The 26,568-nt window shown below is 44.3% G+C and overlaps 1 protein-coding gene across 1 annotated transcript in view; it reads left to right on the forward strand.

The window, feature by feature from the left end:
- GLDC (glycine decarboxylase) overlaps window positions 1–26,568 on the forward strand; it is a 212,791-nt gene that overhangs the window by 69,756 nt on the left and 116,467 nt on the right. Inside the window, exons 4-7 of the mRNA XM_085633437.1 lie at window positions 9,371–9,535; window positions 10,360–10,437; window positions 18,548–18,695; window positions 18,784–18,980. Coding sequence (XP_085489563.1) covers window positions 9,371–9,535; window positions 10,360–10,437; window positions 18,548–18,695; window positions 18,784–18,980 — 588 coding nt within the window. The remainder of the gene's footprint in view (window positions 1–9,370; window positions 9,536–10,359; window positions 10,438–18,547; window positions 18,696–18,783; window positions 18,981–26,568) is intronic.

The raw sequence follows: 26,568 nt of genomic DNA on the forward strand, positions 1-26,568 counted from the left end.
AACCGGGCAAAGGGGGATTGCTTACATGTCCGGCAGCTCACCCAGCTCTGAGTGCAGCTCTGTACCCTGTCGCCCAGTGGGGAAATATCCACTACAACACCCCTGTCAACAATGACCGCAGCAACGGTACTTGACTCAAAGTAGACCAATTCGAGGGCTATTTTATTTTAAATATTCCTGGTTTAACTCCTTTCCCTGAAAATATTGCTGCTCGCTTCAGTGACAACACCCAAGTTTCAAAAATCTGCGCAGGCGCGGCTCTTCACATGTACCGTAAGGGCCAGCTCAAATGCCAATCCCTCTCAGGAACCTACTTATAAGTTAGTGTAGCAGGCAGGGCTTTAAGTGTGATGGAAAACTGTAGGGGCGTGGTCGATGTAATAAGGGCGTGGCTTAAAACACGTAAACTGAAAATCTGTGCTTAGCATCGTGTGCCGTCTGATTGGTATTTGGCTGCTTCTGTCATTGCATCCATGTATATATTTTACGTAAGTAACTTAACACTTAGCCAGGACCATTGGCTTTGTCAATGGTTGTTAGTTGCGTAAGATAAATAAGCAACAAATATGGCTTCTGTATAGCATATTGAGAATGCTTCGGTTCTGACATGGTGAGACTGTGAAAGAACTTAACGAGCCTCTTTGAAGTGACATCAAAGGCAATGAAGGGTGGCACTGCTGCAGAGTTAAGATTTATTTTTTTCACCGAGAGTGAGGGCAAAAATGGAGAGCCCGATATGGACCCGTCTCAGCACCATATTTTTAGAACTGCAGGTGCTCCGCACCGGCAGGACCCGGCCCACTTAAATCCCAGGTGCAGCTGAACGGAGGTCTCGGTGAGTGGGGGCCCTGTGCGCCTCAATTATGGACGTCTTTCTACAAAATATAGTCGAAGGGCAGTTGAGCTTATTTCCCTTACCTACTTTATGATACATTGCCCCCTTGTTACGGTGCTGAATTCCACGGAATCTGCCCTAATGTGCTCTTAATACCTCCCAGTCTCCTCCCGCCAACTCAGAACCTTCCAGTCTTACATAAGAGCGAAGACGCTAAACAGAATCTCAAGCATCCACTCTGCTTCCACTTTCTATTTAATCAGGTAAACCGTAAACGTGTCCTGGTCTGGGCAATTAAGACTTGCCTGGCACAACAGTTACTCCATCTCGTCCAGTCAAAGTCAACTAGAAATGCGCGCCGTCTAAATATGCCACCAAACCCTATTTAGCGTGCTCATTAACAGCTCTCTGTCCACGCTCCAGCACCAGATGCACATTAAAAGGAAGGCTCGTGTTGCCGCAGACTGAACGTTTCCTTAACTTTAGACTGCGAATTGTACATTTAAAAACAAATACATTTTATTGCATGCATTTAACAGTGGCCCTCTTTGTCTCACGTGACGAGGTAAATCAACAGTTGTGCAAAACCAAGGAAGGCACCAGTGCCAAGCAAGGTTATAGTGGGAGCACTCAGCTAATAGGTTGCATTCTGTACCTATTTGAGGAAAACGTATCCATTATTCTTGTCTTCGAATTTCCCTTGTGCTGCATGAGCTAAAAATATCCTGCTGGCACTAGAGACGCGCTGTAGGCAGGATCATTAAGAATCTACTGTGTGAAGAATGGCTGCACCTTGCATTGTGCAGTCGTCCCTGTATCTATTATGTGACACCAAGAGACAGAGAGAGAGAGAGAGAGAGAGAGAGAGAGATAGATAGAGATTTACAACATCTGACGTCTGCTTTTGGATAAGAGCTGCAATCATTAAAGAAAAGTAAGCGAGGCCTTTTTATCTTTACACGTGTTGCAAAGTCATGTTGAGACAACTGGAAACAAGCATTGGCATAGCCAATAGGTCTCGCTTTTGGGACCTTATAAGTGTTTAGCCATGCAACAGTTGATGTTGTTGCACCAAGGATTTTGTGCTGCATAACTAAATACTTATAAGGTTCCGAAAGCGAGACCTATTGGCTATGCCAATGCTTGTGCTACACTTGCCTCGGGCCATTTCCGGTTCGCTGTGCACGTTGCAGTTGCATGTTTAAGTTTATGACCTTCCCTAGCTGGCTAACACTTTAAAACTTGAAACCTGATGAGACCGACCGCACTTGTGTTCCCTTTTGATATGCGTTGGCCTAGACAAATGTCCCTTCAGCCTTGATTGCTAGTGTGTGGCTGAGGAACAAACCTGTCGATTGGAGCCTAGAGGGGGTATGCACGCATGCCTTCTGCCGCCCCTCCACAAGCCCCGTTCTGAGGTCGTTGCCTTGGAAACGGAGCTAACAAGTTTCAGTGACGTGACGGGAAAATGAATGAATGGCCAGGCTTGAATGAGCGGGCTCTTAAACAAATTTCCATCTGGTCTAGACTTGTATTTCTGTGGGCTAGATGGATGATTTTGTTAAATCACAGCTCTTTGAGTGAAGGTTTTGATTTGCTGCCGTGCACCAGCGCTCACCAGAGAATATACTGTAAAGTTCAGAACACAAGTTATGTCGTTTGAAGGACATTTGTGTTTTTACTGTGTCTACCCGTGTATTCACTATTACGAAACCTGAAGGGTATTTTGAAAGAGTTTACGTCCCTTGTTTGTTACAAAATGTTATTCTGACCATCAATGCCAGTATTACAGTTTGAGCAGAACGTCCGGGAGGAAGCCAGTGTGACTGCTAATGTCAGTTTTGTTTTTGAAATGTTTTTTTTTTTTTTTTTACGATGCCACGTAATCCTCACGCAGCAGGTAAACAAAATGCAGTAATGCTGTAAAACTTGTTTTAATATATACATGTGTATAAATAGCTTTCAGAATAAAGCAAGGGGTACGTTTTTGAGCCAGAAGTTTGTTTGAATGAACTATTGACATCCAAGCTATTCCAGGCAAACGCAACCTACGACTAACTTTACCAGCACTTTAATGTGCATTTCTTACAATTTGTCTATACCAGCTGCTTGCTTTCTCTGTACTTGAATGTTCACAAGTCATTGTAATACTATTTGTTGTATAAACAAGGGGTATGAAGCTAGTTGCCGTTTTGGGTTTGTGGGTCTTTTAAGGGGCAAGTTGTGCTGGGGTGTAACGTCGGTGTGGTTTGCACAGTCTGATTAGCTATATGCTGAAGTAGGATTTGACATTTTTACTTTGTAAATGTTCCCACCTCCACTAATTGCTGTTTATAACTTATAAATAGCAGTTAGTGGGGTGGTTCTGGGTTATAAACAGAAGTTAGTGGGGTGGTTCTGGGTTATAAAAAGCAGTTGGTTGGGTGGTTCTGGGTTATAAAAAGCAGTTGGGGTGGTTCTGGGTTATAAACGGCAGTTGGTGGGGTGGTTCTGGGTTATAAACAGCAGTTGGTGGGGTGGTTCTGGGTTATAAACGGCAGTTGGTGGGGTGGTTCTGGGTTATAAACAGCAGTTGGTGGGGTGGTTCTGTGTTATAAACAGCAGTTGGTGGGGTGGTTCCGGGTTACAAACAGCAGTTAGTTATGCTGTTTGGCAATGCCTAGTTTCTATTAAGCAATGTTTCACTCCTGTTGGCAGAGAATACTGTTCTCTTTAAAACTAAGTATTTATGATTGACTTGATGTGGAGCTGCTACTTACCATGGTGTGTAGTCTTTCACTAGTTACCTGCCTTGCGTCTTTCTGTGGTGCACCCTAATAACACGAGGGCAGCTATTTACTGAGGTCACCTATTAGGGTGGAGAACCCTTTCCCAAACTGCACTGGAGATCCGAGCTCCCTGTGCCTTCATGGACTTTCTCCTTTTGAGTTGGTCTCGTCAGACAGCGGACTGCCACATGGGGCTCCTCTTACCCAGATTCCCTAATTAACAGTGATTTCTACATTATAATGTATTGTGCATGTTGGTGTCACCACCTGATTCTTCGAGTCCAGATCCCTCGGTACCTTAGCAAAGACTCTTGCACAGTTGACTCTGCACTTCCGCTCATCTTTAGTACAACAAAGGCCTCTTAGTTTGTGGACACCAGCAGTGACAGTAGGCGATCTCAACGTCTCACTACCATCAAGCCTCGGCAAATGGACTTGTCCATTCATCTCCACACATTTCTGGCCCTAGTTATCCTTGTTCTCTAAGCAACGAGCTTCTATATCTGATCACCTCAGATAGCACTTGGACACATTTCATCTATAAAGGCTGAAGGGTGGGGGGGCGCTTGCTCTTGTCTTTACTGGACGATATTTCAAGCTGTGATTCAAGGATGTGTCATCTGGGCTGATGTAAGGGACTAGGTTTCTGTATCCCTATTGGGCCCCTCAGATCTGTTGGGCATGCTGAAGAATACAGTGGATAAAAGTCTGGCTCTGCAAGTGGCTGTGTGCGAGGACTAAGACAGGCCTCCACCACTGGGGCCTTGGAGCGGCATCCACTTGTGATCTATCCTACCCATCTAGGTTGGTGGCCTTACAGTGGTGATCCTACAAGCATCACCTGCTTGCAGGAGAATGGTAAATGTGGGCTAAAAATGGCACCTCTTCATTTCGGCCGAAAGCAGCTCAGATGGTCCGGGATCACAAAGGCCCTGAGAAAAATAGCTGCTACTGGTGAGTCGGACCTAGTGCCGACCCGTCCGAGCTTTTTATTTCAGGAATTGGAGAAGAGTGCTCCCCATCAACTGGGGAGGCCTTTCCTAAGCAGACACCTTGAGGGAGGATTAACACATGCCAGTAAGTTGCCGGGCCTGTTATACGCAGCATAAGTCTGCCTCATTACAATCTTTGGTTCTTACTGGAATTTACCCTCACCTAACACAACCATTCCGCTGCTGACACACATCTAGTTAGCCACCTATTTTCACCTTTGCTTGCACTATGCACAATTTTATAATTATATCAAATTAATTTTACAAGTATGCAAACAGTAAAATAAAATAACTCTCATCCCTTTGATCACGTCAAGTGCCTGTTATTTAGCTGCCCACAATTTGTGCATATAGTCCTATCGTGGCTAGTGATGGTCCAAGGATACGTGGATAAGTGTGGCTCAATGATTAGAGCGGCAGACCCTGATGCAGAGGTCTAGCCCGGGACCAGGGTTCAATTCCCCGCCTCGGCGGGTCTTGGGCTCAATAATTCCACGGACATGATAATTCTTGCCTCGGTGCCTATTCCAATCATGGAGTCCCACTCTGCAACTCTGGGCAATAGCTTGCTTAATCTCCACAACGGCCCCCACAACGCTAAGGATGCCTGGCCTCCACCTTGGGGGTGCCCAGGAGTGGACGCCTCACAGGGAAAGCCAGGATGGGTTCCACAGCGGTATTCGTACAAGCGCCTTGAGACCCTTGCGGGTGAGTAGTGCGCTATACAAGTATCAATTTACATTTTACCAGTGGCGAATACCCTAGGCGTCTGTTCACTATTTACTTGGTGAAGGTGACATTATGCTACCTTTTACCTCCTCCTGTGACACGATAGGCCTGACCTCTTTTGTGCTGCCTTTAACCCTTTAGCTGGTAACTCCCAACAACTGTTCTGCTTTTGTCTTTCCACAGGGAAGCTGGCATCCACTACCTGCATTTCATGCTCAGTTGTCTAGGTACTCTACATTGATGATGCGGCATCTCCTTTCACAATAAACATTGGCAACAGTGCACTTTCTGCTTTCTCATCAGATGCCTGTTTGCATGGACAAAGTATGCGCTAACCTTTTGCTGTGATTTTAGCTTGGTTTTAGGTCTTCATAACCACTGACAACATTTAGAGATACAACTGAAATGGTATCCAGACACGTCTGCTTGCAGTAGGAGATGCATCAGGAACTTTCAGATATGTTAAAAGCGAATGCACGGTTTTCATACTACATGTGAAACATACATAACCTGGAACTAGGAATGTAGTTTGCTGATATACCGATAGTGTAACAACCCCGATGGGGCTACAAGAGCTCTAAAATAATCATTGTAGTAGGTCAAGCATATATTAAAAATGGTCATTAGTAACTGCTGTCGGCTATGCATTTAGATGGATTTTAATACTCCTATAACTATTTCAAATCTTTCCAGATTTCATATACAATTTCATAATCTTGTGTTGTCAGAGTTCTCTTCCAGCAGTGTCGGAGTTCTTGAAAACGTACCTAAGTGACTTAAGGGATAGACTTATAATGAAGCGAGACCACTCCATCCGAGTGTAGACTTGCACCCATTAAGACCTTGAAATCCCTTAGGCTTACTATGTACCCCCACACTTCCTTGCTCCCTTGAAATGGGGGCATGATAATTTCTCTGCTCACACTAGACTCCCTTGGAGATCATGTCCTGCAATAGCATGTTCTTCAGGATGGTTGGCCTGAAACCTGATCACTTCACTATGCCACAAAGTTTGCAGAAAAGTAGCTTAATGATTGTGGCTCCACTGCTGCGGTTTAGGCTCAGTCACACCTGACTAGGCCTGGGAGGAGCTTAGTTTTGTAAAACCATCATATATTCTTCCTTACCAATATGCCAGTAGGATTAGATGCTGCAAAGGAAATGGGACTTAGTCCTGACTCATTAGCTGTTCTATATGTTACTTGTATACAATATTTTTGTAATACTCAAACTCTTTACATTGATTTCCCATAACTGGCAAGGGTTTTTATTAAGGTAACTGGGGCCCTTAAGTGCCTCATTTCTTGGCCTTTAGCAGTTGACATACCTACCTTCTGGATTTTTTACCAGGATTACTGCTTTGGAGAACCGTTTCACATCTCTATTTAATTTCCCATGTCACAGGATGATGTGGGTGGGCTAGCTGTGCAACTCCAAAGGATTCATGTGGAAAATGATCAGACTTTTTCAAATGTGGCCTCATTCTACGCAACACAGGCTTTTTTCTAAAGTCCAAGACAACATCCCCAAGTATATTGTTGCTTAGCTATGCATATCCTACACCTACATCATGGGAGTTGCACCTTGCATCCCTTATCGAATTTAACCACATCAAAAGCTCAACAGTTGCACCATACTGACTTGAGATTTATTAATGCTTAACTGGATTCACCTCACACCATACTATCAACTATATTCTGTAGGCCTTATTTCTTCCATTCATAGTATGACTGAGTGTAAACTACTCCAGCTCTACCGCAAAATCTTGTGTAGTAAAAAGATAAACAGCTGAGCATTCACACCGGAGTCATCACCTTCCTGCTGGTCCATGTCTCCTGATGCACGAAGACTTCTTGGAGTTCACCAAAGCACTAGCCTTCTAGGGTCCACCTTCTGTGTCCACTCCATACTGCTAAAGGAGAGGATCATAGAGAACCTGTGCACGCCCTGGGAATCTCTGCCCTTTACCTGCCCTGTGGTAGAACTAGAACTAAAGTCCCTCTTAGCTGTGCGGCTTCTCACAGCACATTTCCATTCCTTCAACTGCAATGTCCTGCATTCAAGTCACTCAGGCAACAACACTTTCAATATTACATACTATCTTCTATCTGGAGCTAATTGGATAATGTAATCTGCAAGCCATGCACATGCCTTTTATAGCGGTAGCACTTGCAGCATCCTGCCTGAGAATAGATTGGACTAGGATTCTATAGTTAAGGGGGTTTGGAGACAGTGACGCAACACCATCGCCGTCCTCCTTTATACAGCCGCCCCTGTGCCACTATTACCGACGGCCACATATGCCGATGCTGAAATGAGTTGAGCATCAGTCGAAACCAAACGTGTTTAAAATATTGTCATTGCTGCTATATCTGGCCAAGTTTCCGCCTGCCCTGAATTCCTTTGGTATCACACATGAGGTACCTGTGTGTTCTAATAAATTCTATTTTTGCTTACACATTTATAGGTCTCTGCTAGACAGTATATGTGCTGCCATTTTCGAGACATGTTGGTTACATTAGTGGGCTACAGCCCTCCCACAGGCTTACCATTTGTTAGCTGCAACAGTGCTCTCATAGCCTTCGTTGCAGTTTGTCATGGCATGCATGCATTGCACCGCTTGTGTTTGGCCCTCCTCTAGAGCATGGACTAAGTACTTGTATCCATCCACTGCTAGCGTTTATTTGAGCTACTTTTATAATTGTGTTGCTGCTTAGGTTCACACTTCTATTTCTTTTGCAATAGCAAACAAGCAAATGCCACTAACTGTTTTCCTTGTAGCTTTCCCAAACCCCTCACATCCTCCTTCTCAATAGTTGTTGTTGCTTCCCCTTTGCACTTGAAGCTGCAATGTTTTTCAGGCCGAAAGTGACCTACAGCAAAATCCCACAGAACCACATATAAAGACATATGAAAACATTTTAAAGTGACAGTGAGTTTGGAAACTAGGGCCCACTGCCCATGCACTCTGCACTGTCTACTGGCAACTTTCAAACACATTGCTTTAGTGGCTAAAAGACTATTAAAAAAGAAGGAAGCAGCTTAAATCAGCATTTGGGGCCCATGGCAGCATGGGCATGCAAATGAACCCTGGAACGGATTTCTCGACATTGCAGTTGCGGATTAGTGAGCAGTTAAGCAGATATGCAGTGAAACAGAATTTGACAATATTGCAGTTTTATGCAAAGACAAAAAGCTCCGCTGCCCCCCTCTTCACCGTACTATTGCGCCTCCATCTTCATGGCACTGCTTCTCCCCTTTCCTCCACGTGCTACTGCTCCCCTTCATTGCATCCTATTCCACCCCACTTCAATCTACCCCGCTCCAGTCTAACACATTAAGCCCAATCCAGTCTACCCCACTCCAATGTACTTCAAGCTACCCCACAAAAATCTACCCCACTTCAAATTACACCAATCTACACCACTCCAGTTTACTCTAGTCTACCTCAATCTAACCTGCTCCACTCAATCTACCCCACTCCAATATACTCAACCCCAATCTACTCCAATCTACCCCACTCTACACTGCTACAGTCAATCCCACTCCAATCTACCCCACTCAATGTACCCCAATTTACCCCACCGCAATCTACCTCATCCCACACCACAAGCCTTTAGCCATGCAGAACAGCAGCCACACTAGTTTACAACATGGCTAAAACGCATTGCCAATAGCTCTCACATAAGTGAGACCTATTGCATCCAGGGTTTAATTGCTTTTAAAATTGTTACATGACTCCAATCCCTTTTGCTTTATTTGTAGGTTTGCTCTCGTTTTTTTCAAAAGCTATACAGCATTAAGGTGTATATTACTACTTTGAATAAGCCATTAATTAAAAAACTTTTTTAAATGCCCCCCCCCACTCCTCCACCCCTTTCTTGCAAGTGTCTTACCCTCTTAGACAAACCCTTTCTCATTCCACTGCCACCTAATGTGGAAATAACCATCTATATCAAGCTCGAAAAAACGTACTGACAGACGTATCCAAGATTTTGAATTGCTCACAGAATACTCTAGGATGTTTTGCTTTATTTTTTTTAAAGGGTTACGCAGTATACCCCTTACCAGCCGGAAGTATCCCAGGGAAGACTTGAAAGTCTGCTCAACTACCAGACCATGGTGTGTGACCTCACTGCAATGGATGTTGCCAACGCCTCTTTGCTGGACGAGGGCACGGCAGCAGCGGAGGCCATGCAGCTAAGTCACAGGTAATCAAAACCAGTGAATTCTACCTGTACCTTTTCTTATGGACTGTCATTAAATTAAAGCCATGCTTTGTGTTGCTATGGTGTTAAACAAAAGGCAAAACCACTTGGAGCCTTATCCAACCTTTTTTCCCAGGACACTGTTCAGGAATTTGGTCTCCTACTAGAGAAGTTATCACAAAGTGTGGACTGTAAGGGCACTAGACATTAGCCTCCCAGTGGGAGAATTGTCTTTGTTCTTTTTCTGTGTTGGATATTATTGGTAATATGGCTAAAGTGATTCCAACAGCACCAGTGGCGTCTAGTGCCACAGGGTGGCAGCAGCAGGAGTGGTGACCTTGTGACCGATTCCTCAGCTACAGTCTCACTTAAATGCCCTGCTTTCATACCAAGAGCCCTGCTTCCATAAAATAAGTTTGGCCCCAGTATACTCAATCCTCTTGCTGTGAGCTTTTCCTGTGTTTCCTTTCACTTGCTGTATCTCGATCTTGCCGAGTCACTGTTTTTCTCTCGCTTTAACTCACTTTACATCTCTTGCAGTCAGAGCATGAGTTCAGTTTGTTCACAGAATCATTGGCCCTTCGAGTTGGTTTTTACAGTTGTTTAAAATGAGAAGCCCAAAGCTTGCAATTCCTTCTCCCTTTTATTCCTTGTTTTCCTCTGCCATGTTGCTGGATGTCATTTCCGGAAGGCCTTAATTTCGCTTAGTGAAGGCAGCTTTTATTAGAAGCACTTCCGGATATCAGGACCTCAGCGCCCAGGAGATGTAAAACCAATTTACTTTAGGCAGCTACTTATTACTTGTTTTTTTTTTTTTATCCTTTCAGGCACAACAAGAGAAGAAAGTTCTTTGTGGATCCCCGCTGCCACCCCCAAACAATAGCTGTGGTCTTGACTAGGGCAAAGTAAGTCATGATAATATTGAACATTCGTTTTCAGCAATTCAGGCTAAGCCAACATGAGCAGGGGGGTTATACGGGTATTGGTTAAAGTTTGCTGCCACGCTAGACTAGACTCGTGTTAGTGTTTCAGCATGTGACAATACACAGGCCCACACAACCCTGCATGCCCCTGCCGTGCAGAGCACGCTTGCCTGCAGTCAACCAAAATCCTTTGAATATCTGAAAGATACTGGGGTCCCCTCGACAGAACCTACATAAGTGGGGGAGGCATTCATTTCAGGCTGCTCCACGGCTGGAGATGTATGGCTCCCACCCTCATTCCCCAGAAGAACCTACTGATACGTGTGTTTTGTGAAATAGGAGATTTATTTTCGACCAGCGAAGCCATGGATTTATTGGGGGGATTGGCGCAATCATCCATCCGAACTAGACCATTGTATTAAAAACAGTCAGCAAACTCCTTCTTGACCTTTGCCTTGACCCCCTCCTTGATGAGGACGAAGTAACCATTCCCCGTTTTCCCTTTATTTTGTCCTACTCTGGTATAATCTATTCCTCCTCCCCCCCCCCCCCCCCAACCCCCCACATTTACTTGTGTTGAAGCTGTCCACCCACTGGGCTCAGTGGTAGGGCTATCCATCACAAAACTTTCTCTCGACTTAACAAGCGGGATACCATTTCCTCTATTTTATGTTCAAGTCACTCTACAACGTAACCTTCATCCAAGGGGAAAACAATCCCACCTAATCCTCCAAATATTCAATTAATGAATGCATATAGTCCCCACTTTGTATCTATTTTTATAAGCTTTTGTAAATCACTAATTGAGGTATGGTGGGTGGAGGACTACTTCAACAGAGAAGTGGGCTGAGAGCATGTCAGTACATGCAACCCTGCTTTGGCTTACCATGTGCATGTCCGCCCCGTCCCATCCTGAGTGATGCATATCCGAACGTGCTTGATGTTAGGTAGGAAATGCCTTCTAAGAGTGCTCAGTCTCTGCCCTTGGTAGTTTTAGATTTTTAGAAACAGTTTTTGGCTTCCCCTAAAGTTTCACTGATGGGGGACATTGTTTTCTACTTGCCAGTTTAATGATCAATTTTGCAAGTGACACGGCTGCACTGAGGATAATCCTCCATTGTCTATCACTCTCGCCCTCCTTCTGCATCTCAAAGCATGAAGATGGCCTATTGTGATAATCAAGTCAGATACGTTTATTGGGACCATGGTCCATTAAGCTATTCCATACTTAAAACACAAACCTATATAGTAAACATAAGATGATGATTTTAAATATTCTAAAATGCTCAAATAGGGTAGAAATAAACATCAAAGACATTAGACCCCCTTTAATATCCTTTCCTACTACTTGCAAAAATGTCCCTACTGCAATTATTGCTTATTTTGAAAAAAACTGGCACATAATCTTTGACACTGCTTGCTGTGTTTTGATATTATATTACTTTAAAATGTGCTTTAACAATCTATCAATCTATCCCTTTCCTCAGTATAAAGCAAACCATCTAATGAATTGTTCAAACTAGTACATTTCATATTACCACATTTGCAATAACCACTTTTAACAGAAGAGTTGGGTAGCTTCATCGCATACAGTATTGGGTTAATACTCAGTCTACATCTGAAGATGATGATCTGTAGACCAGGGTCAGGCAAACTAGAAATAGAAGGATCAATCGATTAGATGGGTAATGAATATTTTTTAGCATAAATACTTCAAATCATGTTCCTTAGACTAAATCACAATTTTCGTATTAAAGTCCGTTCAAGACCTTTACATTGGTAAATCTTAAGTGGTAGAATGTAATGAGAGTAAAATAAGATTTCCTTAAGATCTCTTAAACTCGTAGCCCACGACAATTCACTCTTTAAAAGTAAAATTTTTCAAAAACATGAAATCTTGTCCTCTCCATCTAGTTATAACTTAGTAATAACTTATTTCAAAATCGTATCCCTTATTTCATAGAGGAAAAACACCAGGAGACAAGTTTAAGTTGCAGCTTGTTCCAGCCATGATGACCATTCATATAAGATTGGTTTCCCTAAAGAAATTTTGTTTGCACCATTGGTTTAGAATCCTGTAAGATCGGGGTCATTGCGTAACCTCCATAAATCACGTCAATCTTGCGTAACCCCAGCACACACGCACGAGTTTTAACAGAACGCCGATTTAGTTTCCATTCTAAATTAGACTGGAAATTAAAACCAAGGTACCTGTATGAAGTGACTTCCTCTACCTTTTACCTGTTAATAAACCATTAATATTTGTTTCTTTTATCGAACAAATATCAAACTTTGTTTTTGTCCATGTTAATCGCCAATCTTTTCTTATCAAAGTATTTGGCGAAAGCCTCCGGTTTCCTTTGTACACTACTGGTGTAACAACCATAATTAACAAGTCATCTGCATATAACAGACATAGAATGTGACCTCAAACACCCTGCTTCCCATTTTAGGGGAAAATGCCTGCACTTATGACAAAATACATAGAAGCTCTGATAGGTAGAGGGAAAACGATTTGGGAGCAAATACACAGCCCTGACATAAACCATTTTTTAATCAAACTTTTTGGAATAAGAGGCCTTGCTGATTTGGTTCAACCCTTGCCTAATTACCACTATACAATTCCCTCAAAATATTTATTATCCCCACATTAATTTTTGATTTGATTTCTTTAATTGCTCCTGCAATGTGTCCAGTGGCGGACGACACAATGAAGAGGTGATGGGGTGGGTGGAGGGTGCGTGGATGATGGGGAGTAACTAATTAAAAAGAAAATAATAATTACCTGAAGCTTACAGCCACATCTCTCCTTGCACCTCTGTGTCCTTCTGTGCTGCTTCCTTGTCCCAGCAGGCACTGGGACAGCATCAGACTCCCTGTACAAACCCCGCACTGCTCTCATTCTATTGAGGACTATCTGTATTAGACTGGTATTGACTTCACCATATCTCTTAATGGTCCATATCTAAGAAGCTTTGTTCTACAGTGACCACTCCCATTGGCAGGTTTGACGAGTGTTCCTCTTCGTTTCTCTTAAGTATACGGTTTCATGTATCTGAACAGGGGAATTAATTGCTTTTTCTTTCCACAAATGTTCTGCCATTATAGCTCCAAAGGTAAATGCTTGCATGCATTCTTTATGCAGGTGCCTTGTATGTGTAAAACATCAAATAACTAAATGCCTTACTCACATGTACTAAACAATGGTGGGCTGTCAATATGTCACTTGTGGGGGGGTGGGGGGGAGGTGGGAATCAAGATGGGAGTGACATTAAATAAAAACATCCACAAGATTTTCTAACAGCTGCCAGTCCCTCAAGTAGGACACAAAATGCCCCTAGAATTATTCTTGGGCACACTGCTAGATCGAGTTCAGGCTGGCAAAATGGCTTTCTTTTGTTTACCCAGCATATCTCTCCTTCTAGTCTTGTGAAAATTGGTGAAGTGGTCTGCGGTTGGGTCTGCCTGCTTGCCATACACCTCCTGCTGAACCCTTTGCTTCACTTGCTTGCTTTTCTGAAATAACCGGTGTCACCTAGTGTCTGCTGAGGTAGAAGTACAATATTCTCCAGTGAGCTTCATCTAGTCCTGATCTTAGGAAGCTGGTCCATCTGCTTTAAAAACAAGCATTGGCATAGCCAATAGGTCTCGCCTTTGGGACCCTATGTGTTTAGCCATGCAACAGTTTTATAACTAAATACTTATAAGGTCCCAAAAGCGAGACCTTTTGGCTATGCCAATGCTTGTTTGTTTATTACTGCTCTGTAGTAATGGCGGCACCCGTGCTTTAGCTTAAACATCTCAAGCTAAAGTCGGGTGCCGAGATTGCTTCAAAAGTAAAGAAATAATCTCAACACCAGAATTTAGCCTAAGATGTTTAAGCTAAAGCACGGGTGCCGCCATTACTGCATAGAAGTAATAAACAGAAAAAAAAGCAAGCGCCTGCTTTGAGAAATTACTGCTGTTGGGGGGAAGGGGGGGAATGCTACCGCCGGCCACAGCTTGCAGTGCATGTGCGCGAGTGGTGCGCGCACAGCAGTAATCACGCCATATGGCGCCTCTGCTCAAGCGTGCGCACATGCACTACAAGCTGTGGTCGGAGGTAGCATTTTTTGAAGCCCTTAATTTATCCTGCCAGACCAGCGCAAGCGCTGGATCAGGCGAGACCTAAAAACTAGCGGATTTATTTTTGGAATCTGTTATTATTTAAAAAAAAATATTTTTATTTTGTGAAAAAACAATCTTCAGCAGGTACAATTTACATATCAACAGTACAAAGTTTATGCCATTACATTTCTTCTTCATGGCTCTTTAATTCACTTACTCATCCCTGCATTAGGTGTGTACCAGTTCCTTCAAATGTTCGTGTGTGAAATGGTATCCCCATCGCCAACATACTTTTACATGGGTGTTATTACATCTGGTTCCTCTTCCTCCAAGTCTAGGTTGTAGTAACTCAGCCATGGCTGCCAAACTTTCTGGAATTTGCTCGGGCACCCCCTTGCCTTATACAGTTTTCTCGGCACCCATGTACCATCCATACCAGTTCTCCACTCTTTCATAGTGGGGAGTTCTTCCCTTCCCCCAATACCTAGCTATATCTCGTTTTGCTACTACTAGACTTAAGTTACTTAGCAAAAGCTTGTATCTGGGGATGTTGATGTCTGTGAATGCCTAGCAGAACATACTTAGGGTCCATTGGGATTTGTGTTTGAAGTATGCTATTCAGTTCTCTCACTAGAATCTGTTCATTATTGATCATAAAAATACCAGTAGTGTACAAACATGGTAATTTTTTCATGTTTCAGAAAGGAAAAGTTAATAAATCAACTATATTCAGCATGAGGTAGAACTGAAACTGAGCACGACCCTGCCCACTCGACAACTTAGCGATAACCCCTGTCCAGCCATTCCACTCCAAAAAGTCTGAAAGAACCCCTTGCTGCTGCTGTCCACCCAGAGCCCTTTAATGATCTGAGGAATTTACTATTTTTCAAATCCAGGCTTCACAATCTATATATCAATTTCTCACAAGTAGCCATGTCATACATGCCCTTCAGTCCTAAGTGGTAAATTGTTAACCAAGATGTTTTTTATAGTCTTAAAATGGCAATTTTGGTCACTGCTATCGACCTAGATAACCTCAGTAAAGCCAAAGTCACTTTAAGGATAGTGGTGTATTCAACGAGCAATGCTATTCGAGCAGACAGTGGCTCTTCATCTACCAGCTATTTGTGTCCTCCCAAAAACTAGGCATATATCTGTCAGGTTTACCTAAGTCCCACAATACATCTTCCATAGATAGGGTAGCCAGATGTTCCGGATTTGCCTAGACAGTCCTGGTTTTTCAAGGACTGTCCCGGCACTTTCTCAAAACCGGGACATGTATTTTTGTTTTTTTGTTTTTTGTAGAGTCGGGTGAGCAGCCACATTTACCACTGCACTATCCAGGCTCGTGTTTAGTGGCCCTCATCACACCTGGGACAGTTTACTTGATCAAAGAGTCTCATGCTGTACTGCCTGGCCTAAGTCGTGCAGAACAGCGGGTTTTAATAAGGGATGTATCAGTCTCCATGGAGCATATCAGACGGGACCAGTAGCACAAACCTCCTTCCCTCGGAACAAAGCTTTCAGGGAGGGATGTGTCATGTGTTGTGTGTGTGTCGTGTGCGTTTTCACGTGAAGGTGAGTGACGTCCAACTGTCAAATCCAGAGCTCCGTCTTGGCTGCGTATCAATGAAGTGCACTCTCTAAAGTTTCTATTATTCAAAGTTTATTGCCACATCGCAATCAGAATTCTTGTGGATTAAATGCAACTGCTCCACACTTCTCTTGGGACGCTCAGAAGTGACTATTGACTTGCCGAGTTTGGCTACTTCAGCTTTGATGGGGGTCAGCCGACTGATCCTTGGAGTCACTCCTTTTGTCTGGGGATTGGGAGCAACTTTTCCTCAAGCCAAGCGCCACAGGCACAGTCCTCTTTGCTAGCCCAAAGTGTGGCAGGTGCATGTCCAGGGATCAGCAGGGCAGTCCTCTTTTCCTCTTGTCAGTTCCATTGTGATCTGAGGTTCAGGGTGCCATATTTATGCCAGAAGGGGGAGAATGATGTGGTTACTAGCCAATGGGCTACCGGGAACCCTCCTTCCCTGTAATAACTTCCGGCTATGTGTGACATCTAGAAATCCCAGAGTGCACTATTCTGCCCAATCCCAAGATGTCTGAACAATTCCTCCGGTGTAAGGAGCTTGGGTGGCTACCTGTGGGCTACATGCCCGAGAGTAAACCAGTTTGGTCCATGGTCTCTCCTCTGTTCCCCCCGCTGGCTTGCCTATCTAAACAAAGACAGCCCTTCAGAAGTTCATTCTCCATGTGCCCACCAAAAGCGGCTTTGCCTCTGAAGCTCGCCTTTTGGGCTAACACCGAGTGGCTTCCTGCAAGGGGGAGGTAACACTTCTACCTGTAGCAGGATATTGTTCCTGGGCCTGGGTAGTCTTTCACACTATTCCCCAGGCGGGCAGACAGCTGTCTGGTTGCGAGTGACCATGTGAGGCCAGTGGACAAAGTAGGTCAAAGAGGGGCAACTTTCTAAAAGTTATGATCCATAAAAGTGACTTTAAATTAGACATGTGCATCAAGTCTGGTTTAATGCCACAATGAATTTGATACCTTGAAGTACCCATTTCTGTAGCCCCACTGAAAAGTTAGCTGAGCTGAGTAGTCAGCCGGCAACTCTGGTGTGGAAAAAGATGGTGTAACACAAATCATCGTTTTTGAAGTTAAACAGCATAATATTGTCGCACTGCTGAGTCAAGCTAACTTATCCTCAATCTGTCAACAGGACTTCTTGCTGCTAGTCCTTGTTTTTTTTTTTGTTGCAAATAGATATGAGATGTAGTAGTCCCGTTGGCTTAAATGATGCACATAAAGTCTACAATCTCTAATATGCGTAAGGAGTATCCAATATAATCTTTGGACCGAAAAACTGTAATCTGCTAACATGGAGCAATTCAGTATCTTTGCAATCAGGATAAGGCGTTCTTTCATTCAATGAGGGGTGCAGAGGATATATTGCAAGAGGTTGTTTTTTAATTTTTATTCTGACATTCTATTTTGTCTAATGAGATAGATCTATATTTCCTAGATTATAAAGAGGGACCATTCTTGAAGAGCCAGAATAATCTAATCGTATCAGTTACTCTTTAAGATGTGGCCGGATAAGAAAAGAGTGCAAATGTGTGGAAACAAGAGGGGTGTAGTGCTGGAAATGTGATAAGTTAATCTTTTATTTAATAAAATCTCCACACAGCAGTGTTGCCCAGAGGTTACAGCAAATTTTACTTAAGATGTTTTCTAGTGTTTGATAGAAACTAGGATGTGGGATTGAGTGATAAACAGTACAAGACAAAACCGAATAGTCCTTGGAATGATCTTCTCTCGCGTGAAGTCCGCGTTGGCATTTGCTGTGATTGCACATTACGCATTTCTGCACTTCCAGATAGTTAATGATCTTGTTAAAGGTGATTAGGATAGGTTGAACTTAAACTGGTTAGGGGAGGGGCAAAGTAATGTTTTTGGGAGAGGGCATTGCAACGATTGGCCCTAATAAGGGAAAACGTCACCATCCGGTCTACATTCTGGTGCACTCCAGCCCATTGCTGTAGTAGGTCATTGCACTTTGACCACATCTTAAGGGTAAATTCTGGCTTCCCCCTCAAGTCTCTCTTGCTTCATTCATCATCCACTAGCCCTTGAGTTTGTGGCTCTACAGTGGCTAAGGCTCTGTCTCCTATCCTTGCTTTTCTACTGAGTTTGCGACATCTTCTGATTCTAGTTACCTCCTGCCAGTCGTTTGTTGCTGGTGTGCTGCTGGACTCCTGGCTCTTGGTTCTTTGGCAACCTAGGTGGCAGAAGCAGTGTGTCCACATCCTCAACAGTTGCTTTTCTTTGATTCTTTCGGCTGGTTGTCCAGTAGCACTGCAGACTCATTTAAGAGTAATATAGGAACTTGCACTTTAGGGTGGTTCTCTGCAAGCCTAACCGAGCGAATATAAAAGTTTTCATTAACCTCCTTTTTTTTTTTCTTGCTCCTCAGATACATTGGTGTTTCTGTTGAACTGAAACTACCTCAAGAGATGGATTTCAGCGGGAAAGATGTCAGTGGAGTGTTGTTTCAGTATCCAGACACTGAGGGGAAGGTGGAAGACTTCGCTGAACTGGTTGATCGAGCACACCAGAATGGGGTAGGAGGGGTTCATTACGTAAATTGTTGAATGTATGTTATATTTTGTCCTCAAACTTGATAACCTTTCCATCCCTCCATTTCCCCAGACTTTGACCTGTTGCGCCACAGACCTTTTAGCTCTGTGTCTTCTGAGGCCTCCCGGTGAGTTTGGCGTGGATGTCGCCTTGGGTAACTCCCAGAGGTTCGGCGTACCCCTGGGCTATGGAGGACCCCATGCTGCCTTCTTTGCTGTCAAAGACAGTCTGGTGAGGATGATGCCTGGAAGAATGGTGGGAGTTACTAGGTAAGCAGTAGACTTCATGTGGAGGTTGTTGCCTGTTGTAGCAGTTAAACTACGTTGTTTTACATCCCAGGTTATTCCGAGATGTGGTTCCAGTATGCTCTTGTTTTCTCCCACTGATTAAATGATGGATTCTTTGGCAATACTGAGGCAGTTCCTGAAGGATTGCTTATAGCCAGTAGATCTAAACACCTCTAACTTAAGGGTGTAGATTAAGATGGTTAGTCAATAGGTAAAACGTTTTATGAATGGCCAGTAATCTTGACCCGGTTTATAAATGTTCAACAACATTTCCAAGAAAGGTATACATTATCAGTGTGCATTGCACACGAGGACTAGGCCCAGGGTATGGGTGAAGGTGGTGTCCTGTGTCTGATATGGATGGTAACAGACTGCCCAGTGGTACTGGTGACAGAAGGGCTACCGAGTACAGGCCAAGGACAAATCTGGCACCTAGTGCCAAGTCAGAGGCCAAGCTGAGGGGGGCACTGTTAGTGTTCTGGGCACAGGACGTGGCCTCTGGCTACCTTCACTGCCAATCATAGTGGACATAACTTTTGACCATGCTTAGTAGCAAGTGGTGGTAAAGGCAAATTGCTGCCACTGCTAAATTATAGCATAAAAGGATGTTGGTTGTCTACTAAGATAAGTAACTTAACAGTCATATAATAAACTTTCTGTATAATGAAAATAACATCATTTAAAGAAGTCTGAATAGCAATCCGAAATCACAAGAAAAATAATTTCTCAAATTAACATTCGCTATAGCATACGTGATACACTCATCCCTCGAAGTACCCGAAACGTCAAATGACATCACAAGTTCCATTGATGGCATGATTGGTAATTTCGTAAATGTCTTCACTATTCTAGAAAACACAGAATTGCACTTTCTCATCTATGTTCTGACAGTGGAACTACAGACAACCTTTGTTAAGGGTGTGCCGGGATGCTATTGCTGACAGCAGTGCTACAGGCTTGCAGCTGAATTTAATGTTTGTTTTATTTCACACAAACGCAAACCGAAGTATGATTGAGACAGTGATTGCATATTTATCTGAATGTAATATTTTTATTTTATTTTACAAAAGCACAAATGCAAACCAAAGTATATAATTGAGGCAGTGATTGCAGATTTGTGATGAATGATCAGCTAAACAAATGCAACGTATATATAGGTTACATGGTGTATTTTCATAATCGTTCGATCAGAAAAAAATGGCCAACATTAAGTCGTCTTTGTCCATGATCTCATGAAATCGCTCTTCAAGCTGGTACTAAACTCAAGTCTGAGACAGGCTGTGATGTTGGGGGCTGTGCATTCTAGTCATGGGAACCTAGAAAATGATATCCGAATTGAGATGCCTCACAAGGTGATTTTGGTGTAACAAATAGGTTCGGACTTGCAGATTCCAAAGTTGTGAAGTATGCAGAGTAGGTGAAAATGGTGGCAATGTCGCGTGGGGAAACACCATGAACCATTTTGAAAGCAATTGTAAACCGCTTGTAGAAGGCCCTGCTTTTGCTGAAAGCCCTCCAGCTTGCTGAGTAAGGTCTCAGTAGGTAATTATCTTGTCCATTGGGAAGAATGCATTTGAGGGAAGAAATCAAGCAGGTTGTTGTAATGATATAATTTGCGAAGTACTAGAGAATTAAATGGTGCTTTAGTGGTTTAGAATGGCTTGCATGACCTACTTTATGTATGTCTATTGCCCGATATCCTGCTGCAGTGGTGGACCTTGAACTTGTCCTTGAGGGACACCAATTGAAAGGGCTGTCAGAGCTCTACAAGTCTCACTCCACTGACGAAAAATGGTAGCATTGATGACTAATAACATTGAAATGCTGTGCTGTTGATACCCGTGGGTTGTACAAAGAATATTGAGGGGTGGCCACAGGGTCAAAAGCTACAGAAAAGTGTAGGAGAACGACAATAGACGCTTGGTGATTGTGGTGAGCAGAGGAAATAGTGACATGGAGAACATGGTTTCTGTCACTTGAAGGGCACAGAGAAAGATGTAGTCACACTATTGAAAAATAAATATTCCAGTGCCCAGCTACTTGCAGTCTTTTAGTTGATCCTTTTGTTGTCTGAGCAAATGCCCCATATAATCTCTGGACTTTGTTGACTGTCACTGGGGAAAACATCTTTGCTTTGTAAGAATTTTTTGTCAGGACAGTTGGTGGCTGCAGCAATGACACCAGGCAGGGCATGTGGTGGAATGATGTGGTCTGTTTTGATTCAATGCGGGAAGTGTATCCATGTCATGCGTGATGACCGCCGAGGTATGGTTATCGTGTTATTAGTTGCAGCATGTAGCAGTGTCTTTGATGATGAAATGCAAGAGACTGACAGTTTTATGGGTTTCAGTATGCTGCTAGCTTTGGACAGCTCTGCGGGTCACTTTAAGGTATTTCATGGTATAGTCTGCTTAGCTGGTTACTCCCTGGCGTTGTCTGATCTGAGATTTTGTGTATAGTTGTGGATTGAGCTGGCATGGTTGGAGGGAGATAGAAATGAAGAGATCTGTTGGGATGGGCATTTTTTCACCCCATTTCAGAGTCGTGAGATGTGAAGAAGTGGTCAATGTATAGATATTTGCGACCTGCAGCGGTGGACTACATTGAAGTCCTTCAAATTGTCCATTAATGTGTGCAAGAACTCTTCAATTATTCCATGCCTAATCATTTGGTGAAGTTTGGTTTTTGGCTGTACAATGCTGGTGATGGGCAACCCTCTTAGCAGATATGTATATTTATGAGGTATAGGCGAAAATCCAAAGGATTTGATGTTATGCTGTCGGAACACAGGACAGCAGTGAGGACGTAATATGGCCCCTGGAATGAAGATCGTTTCATCTTAAATAATTTGGAATCTATATGCCTAGACTGACGATGACTGGATTTATTATTATGCACTTCACAGTTGACATCTGAATCCTTGAGATAGGACTCTAATGGAGATTGACAATTTGCGAAAGAAATTTACTGATCACATGAAAGAATAACCTATTTTGGAGCCTTGAGGAAGCCCTTCGGGCGAAACGCGCGTCGGCTGCTTTGTGAATTTGGAATGGCTGCTTTGTGAATTTGGAATGGCTGCTTTATGAATTTGGAATAAAGTTTAATTATTGACAACTCGACGTGAAATTAGACCAATATTTCAAGTTGTTTTATCTGGCGCAGTGGAATGGACATATTGATATTGACTCAAATGTTGATATATTGATCAGGATTAACATATTTAGAGAACTGTGATAGTGACTTTGTTCTGGTGTGCTACAGTGCCTTTGATGTCGAGTTAATTTTGGGATTACGTTGTGATCTCAATAAATATAATACTTCAGGTGGATAAGTATTTAGCATTGTATTAGCACCCACTATTGAATGTTTAGAAAGTGATACTTCAGAATCTCTGACATAAGTACATATGATGATGTGCATATCGATATAGCATATCCACCTATTCTGTGCATAAGGTATTTCATGGTATAGTCTGCTTAGCTGGTTACTCCCTGGCGTTGTCTGATCTGAGATTTTGTGTATAGTTGTGGCTTGAGCTGGCATGGTTGGAGGGAGATGGAAATGAAGAGATCTATTGGGATGGGCATTTTTTCACCCCATATCAGTCTTTGTGAGATGTGAAGAAGTGGTCAATGTATAGATAGTTGCGACCTGCAGCGGCGGACTACATTAAAGTCCTCCAAATTGTCCAGTAATGTGTGCAAGAACTCTTCAATTATTCCATACCTAATAATTTGATGAGGTTTGGTTTTTGGCTGTACAATGCTGGTGATGGGCAACCCTCTTAGCAGATGTCTTGTGTATATTTGAGGTATTGGTTACAATTGGTTGCTGATCGCTGTGTATTATGGTTTTAGTATTAATGTGGACTAGAACTGGTGTGTATATATGGAAGTGCACAACTATATAATGCCACGACAAACCATATGCCCGCCTTTCATAGTGGTCTTTCATATTGAAAGCAGTTTGCTGGTTGAGTTATTTGCAATTCGTGAGTTGTAAGATGAGGATTGCACTTGAGGGTGCAACCGTTTTCTGGTCTCTGTTGTTGGGATGAAGGTGGTGCATTTATATGGAAAATAGCCATGTTTTCAACTGTCTTTAGAAGTGTATGTTCTTGGGTGTTTTTGTTTTTTTTTTAAACCTTTATTTACACATCAAAGTCAGTCATGGGCCTACAACAGCCTGGGCCGGCCGCTAACGTAGAAAAAGGGGAGGAAAACAATAATACAGCAATCATGAGAGCAGGAGCGAACCGCACGCGTAACGGCTGCAGCCGCCCACAACTGAACCCAGCACTACAGAAAGGTTTCTTATTAACTATTTTATAAATAAAAACAACAAAAAGAAACTTAGACCAGGCAGAAGAACTCCATTAGCAGGGATTTGCTCCCTCATGTGCGGGGGACAACAGCGACAATGCAGCCCATTACACAGTTACTCGCGTGAAGAAGGGCAGGGGGGGGGGGCAGGGAAGAGATCGGTCATCAATCCTGCAAAGCGAAAGGGGAAAAAGACCAGGAACATCAAAGTCAAGGGGACATCGTTACGTCTGGTGTGACCACCAAGGGGGGCTGCATATATCCCCACGGTAGGATATCCAGGGACCCCACATCTTACTCCATTTCTTAGGTTTGCCTCTGGCCACGTAAACCGTCTTCTCTCGGAACATGCACCAATCCATATTCTCTTTCCACTTCGTAACTGTGGGAGGCCTACCGGAACCCCAGAGCTGTGCAATGTCTCTTTTAGCGATCATGTTGCCCAAAGTCACCCAGCGTTCTTGTGCCACATCGCAGTCAGTCAGTTCCCACACATTCAACACACAGCGACGAGCCTCAGGGAGCAGAGCCACACCCGTAACCTCCTCCATCACTGCATGCACACCAGTCCAGAAACGTAGCACCTTCGGACACTCCCACAGAATATGAAGAAAAGTACCAAGCAGGCCACAACCACGCCGACATAAACCATCACTGGTGTAACCCATGTGAAGCAAGCGGGGACCGGTGACATAGACCCTATGTAATATCTTTAACTGCACAAATCAAAGGCGAGCCGGTATAGCAACCTCCCTCAGTGAGGCTACGGCCGCGACCCAGTCCTCATCATCCAATTCTAGGCCATCGGCGACCCAGACCTCTCGCAAACGTGTGAGGAGGTCCGCTCTAGTATTGATCAGTTTTTTGTAGATCAGGGAAATAGTTTACTTGATGGTTACCTGCCGGATAGTACTATCTTCCAACGGGGAGGCTTCAGGGATATCTGCAGGAGTCGGGAAAGCGGAAAGTAGCGCATGGCGCATCTGCGCATAGCGAAAGAACTCCCTATCGCTCAGCTTATATTCCGTCTGAAGAGCTTCAAACGTTTTAAAAGCGCCCTTCGTCCAGAGATCCCCCCACATGACTAATTCCAATCAAATCCCACTTCTCAAAGCCCTTAGTACGCCATAACCCACCCAACGCATCAAACGCATATAGTGGAGTCGCACGAGACAGACGGCCCGTCCATCCCGTAGCAGCGGTGGCGCCGTGCCAGGCACGTACTGCATTTTTCGTAGGACCTGTTAAATTAGTGCCTCCCTTCGTAGAATAAAGCGCCCTATTGAAATCACTGCCCGGCAACAGTAGCTTATCCATCTCGTACGCGGGGTTCACCGCCGGGCCATATGTCCCGTGGTTCACCGCCACCAACTGGGACGCCCAATAATACCTTCTAATGTCAGGGAGAGCTATGCCACCGTCATACCACGGAAGGGTCAGTTTAGCGAGAGCAATTCGCGGTCTCCCATCCCAAACTAGTTGCCTCTGTAGGCTCTCTACCTCACTAAAGTATCGAGCGGGCACCACGTCCAGCGTATTCTGCAATGCATACAAAAAGCATGGAAGAGACATCATTTTGAATAAGGCTGCCCGGCCAAGCGGCGATAGCGGGAGCTTCCGCCAACGAGCAACATTGGCCCGCAGCCGCTGGAGCGGGGGCAGCAGATTCAGAGTATAACGGACCGCCGGATCCAGGGACACGTGGATACCTAGGTATTTAAATCCAGAATGTGAAATCTGAATCGGACAGCCACGAGTGAGAAGAGGGGGGTCGCCAACCAGCACATAAACACAGGATTTCACCCAATTAATGACAAGCCCTGAATTGCGACCGAAGGAGTTTGATACATCAAATAACACTATCAACGATTTCCGTGGGGAGGTGAGAGCAAAAGATCATCTGCGTAGAGTGACACGCGATCCTCAAACGTCGGTGTCCACCGAATACCCATCATGGAGGGTTCCCACCGGAGCCACGCCGCCAGGGGCTCCCAACGCGAGAGCAAAAAAGTGGGGACAGGGGGCAACCCTGCCGCGTGCCCCTCCCAAGCAAAAAGGGGGTAGAAGCTCTACCATTCACCACCACCTGCGCCAGCGGTTCCACGTATAACGACTTCACCCATCCAATGAATCCAGGTCCAAAACCAAACTTAGCCAGCGCCGCCCAGAGATACGACCACTCCAACGTGTCGAACGCCATCATGGCGTCTAAGGACGCCAATATGGCGTGCTCCTGAATAGAATCAACTCTCGCGAGGACTCCGTGGAGGCGCCGCAGGTTCAGCGCGGTGTTGCGGTGCGGAATAAAGCCAGACTGGTCCGGATGTACCAGGTCACCAATGACTTTAATCAAACGAGTAGCGAGCACTTTAGCGAGAATCTTGGGTTCAGCGTTTAGGAGTGAGATAGGCCTATAAGACGCACAGCAATCACGCGGCTGGCCCTCTTTATGGATCACCACAATAGTCGCTAGACGTTGATCACGCGGAAGGGAGCCGGCCTCTCGGGATGCAATGAACATCTCGCGGAGATAAGGCGTCAGCCTATCTGGACGAAGCTTGTAAAGCTCAATCGGAAGGCCATTAGGGCCGAGACCCTTTCCTGAACGGACCGAGCGAATCGCCGATGCTATCTCATCGTTCGTCAACGCCGCATCCATCAATTCTTTATCGTCGACAGAGGCACGGCAATGCAATATCTCGTAACAGTTGACGAGAGTCGTCTTCTGGCCTCTCCGAGACCGGAGAGTAGACGTCACGCAAATGGTCCGCAAAACAGCTCGCAACCTCCCCCGGATCCGTAACACTCACACCATCAGCACGCACAATCACCGGGACCACACGACTAGCTCGCTCTCTCCTCTCCAGCCATGCAATCAACTTTCCAGCCTTGTCACCAACATCATACAGGCGCCCCTGTTGTTCCTGACTAGCGAGCTTGGCCGCATCCGTAACCAACGCCCTATAATCCGATTGTTTAAGGCAAAGGGCATGGAGTTTATCCCGTGTGACCCCCCGCCCGAGATCCTCTTCGAAGTCAGTTATATCAGACTCCAGGCGTACCACCTCCTCAGTTTTACGTCTCTTAGCAAGGGAGATCAAGGATAGGGCCTGCCCACGGATGACCACCTTGAAAGCCTCCCACAATGTTACGGCCGATGAGACTGAACCCTGATTTTCTACAAAATAACGGTCAAGAGACTTAACCAAAAGGGCACGAGTTGTGGGGTCATGCAAATACCAGGG

This window comes from Triturus cristatus, chromosome 2_1, assembly GCF_964204655.1.
Source record: "Triturus cristatus chromosome 2_1, aTriCri1.1, whole genome shotgun sequence".
In the NCBI taxonomy this organism is placed as follows: Eukaryota; Metazoa; Chordata; class Amphibia; order Caudata; family Salamandridae; genus Triturus; species Triturus cristatus.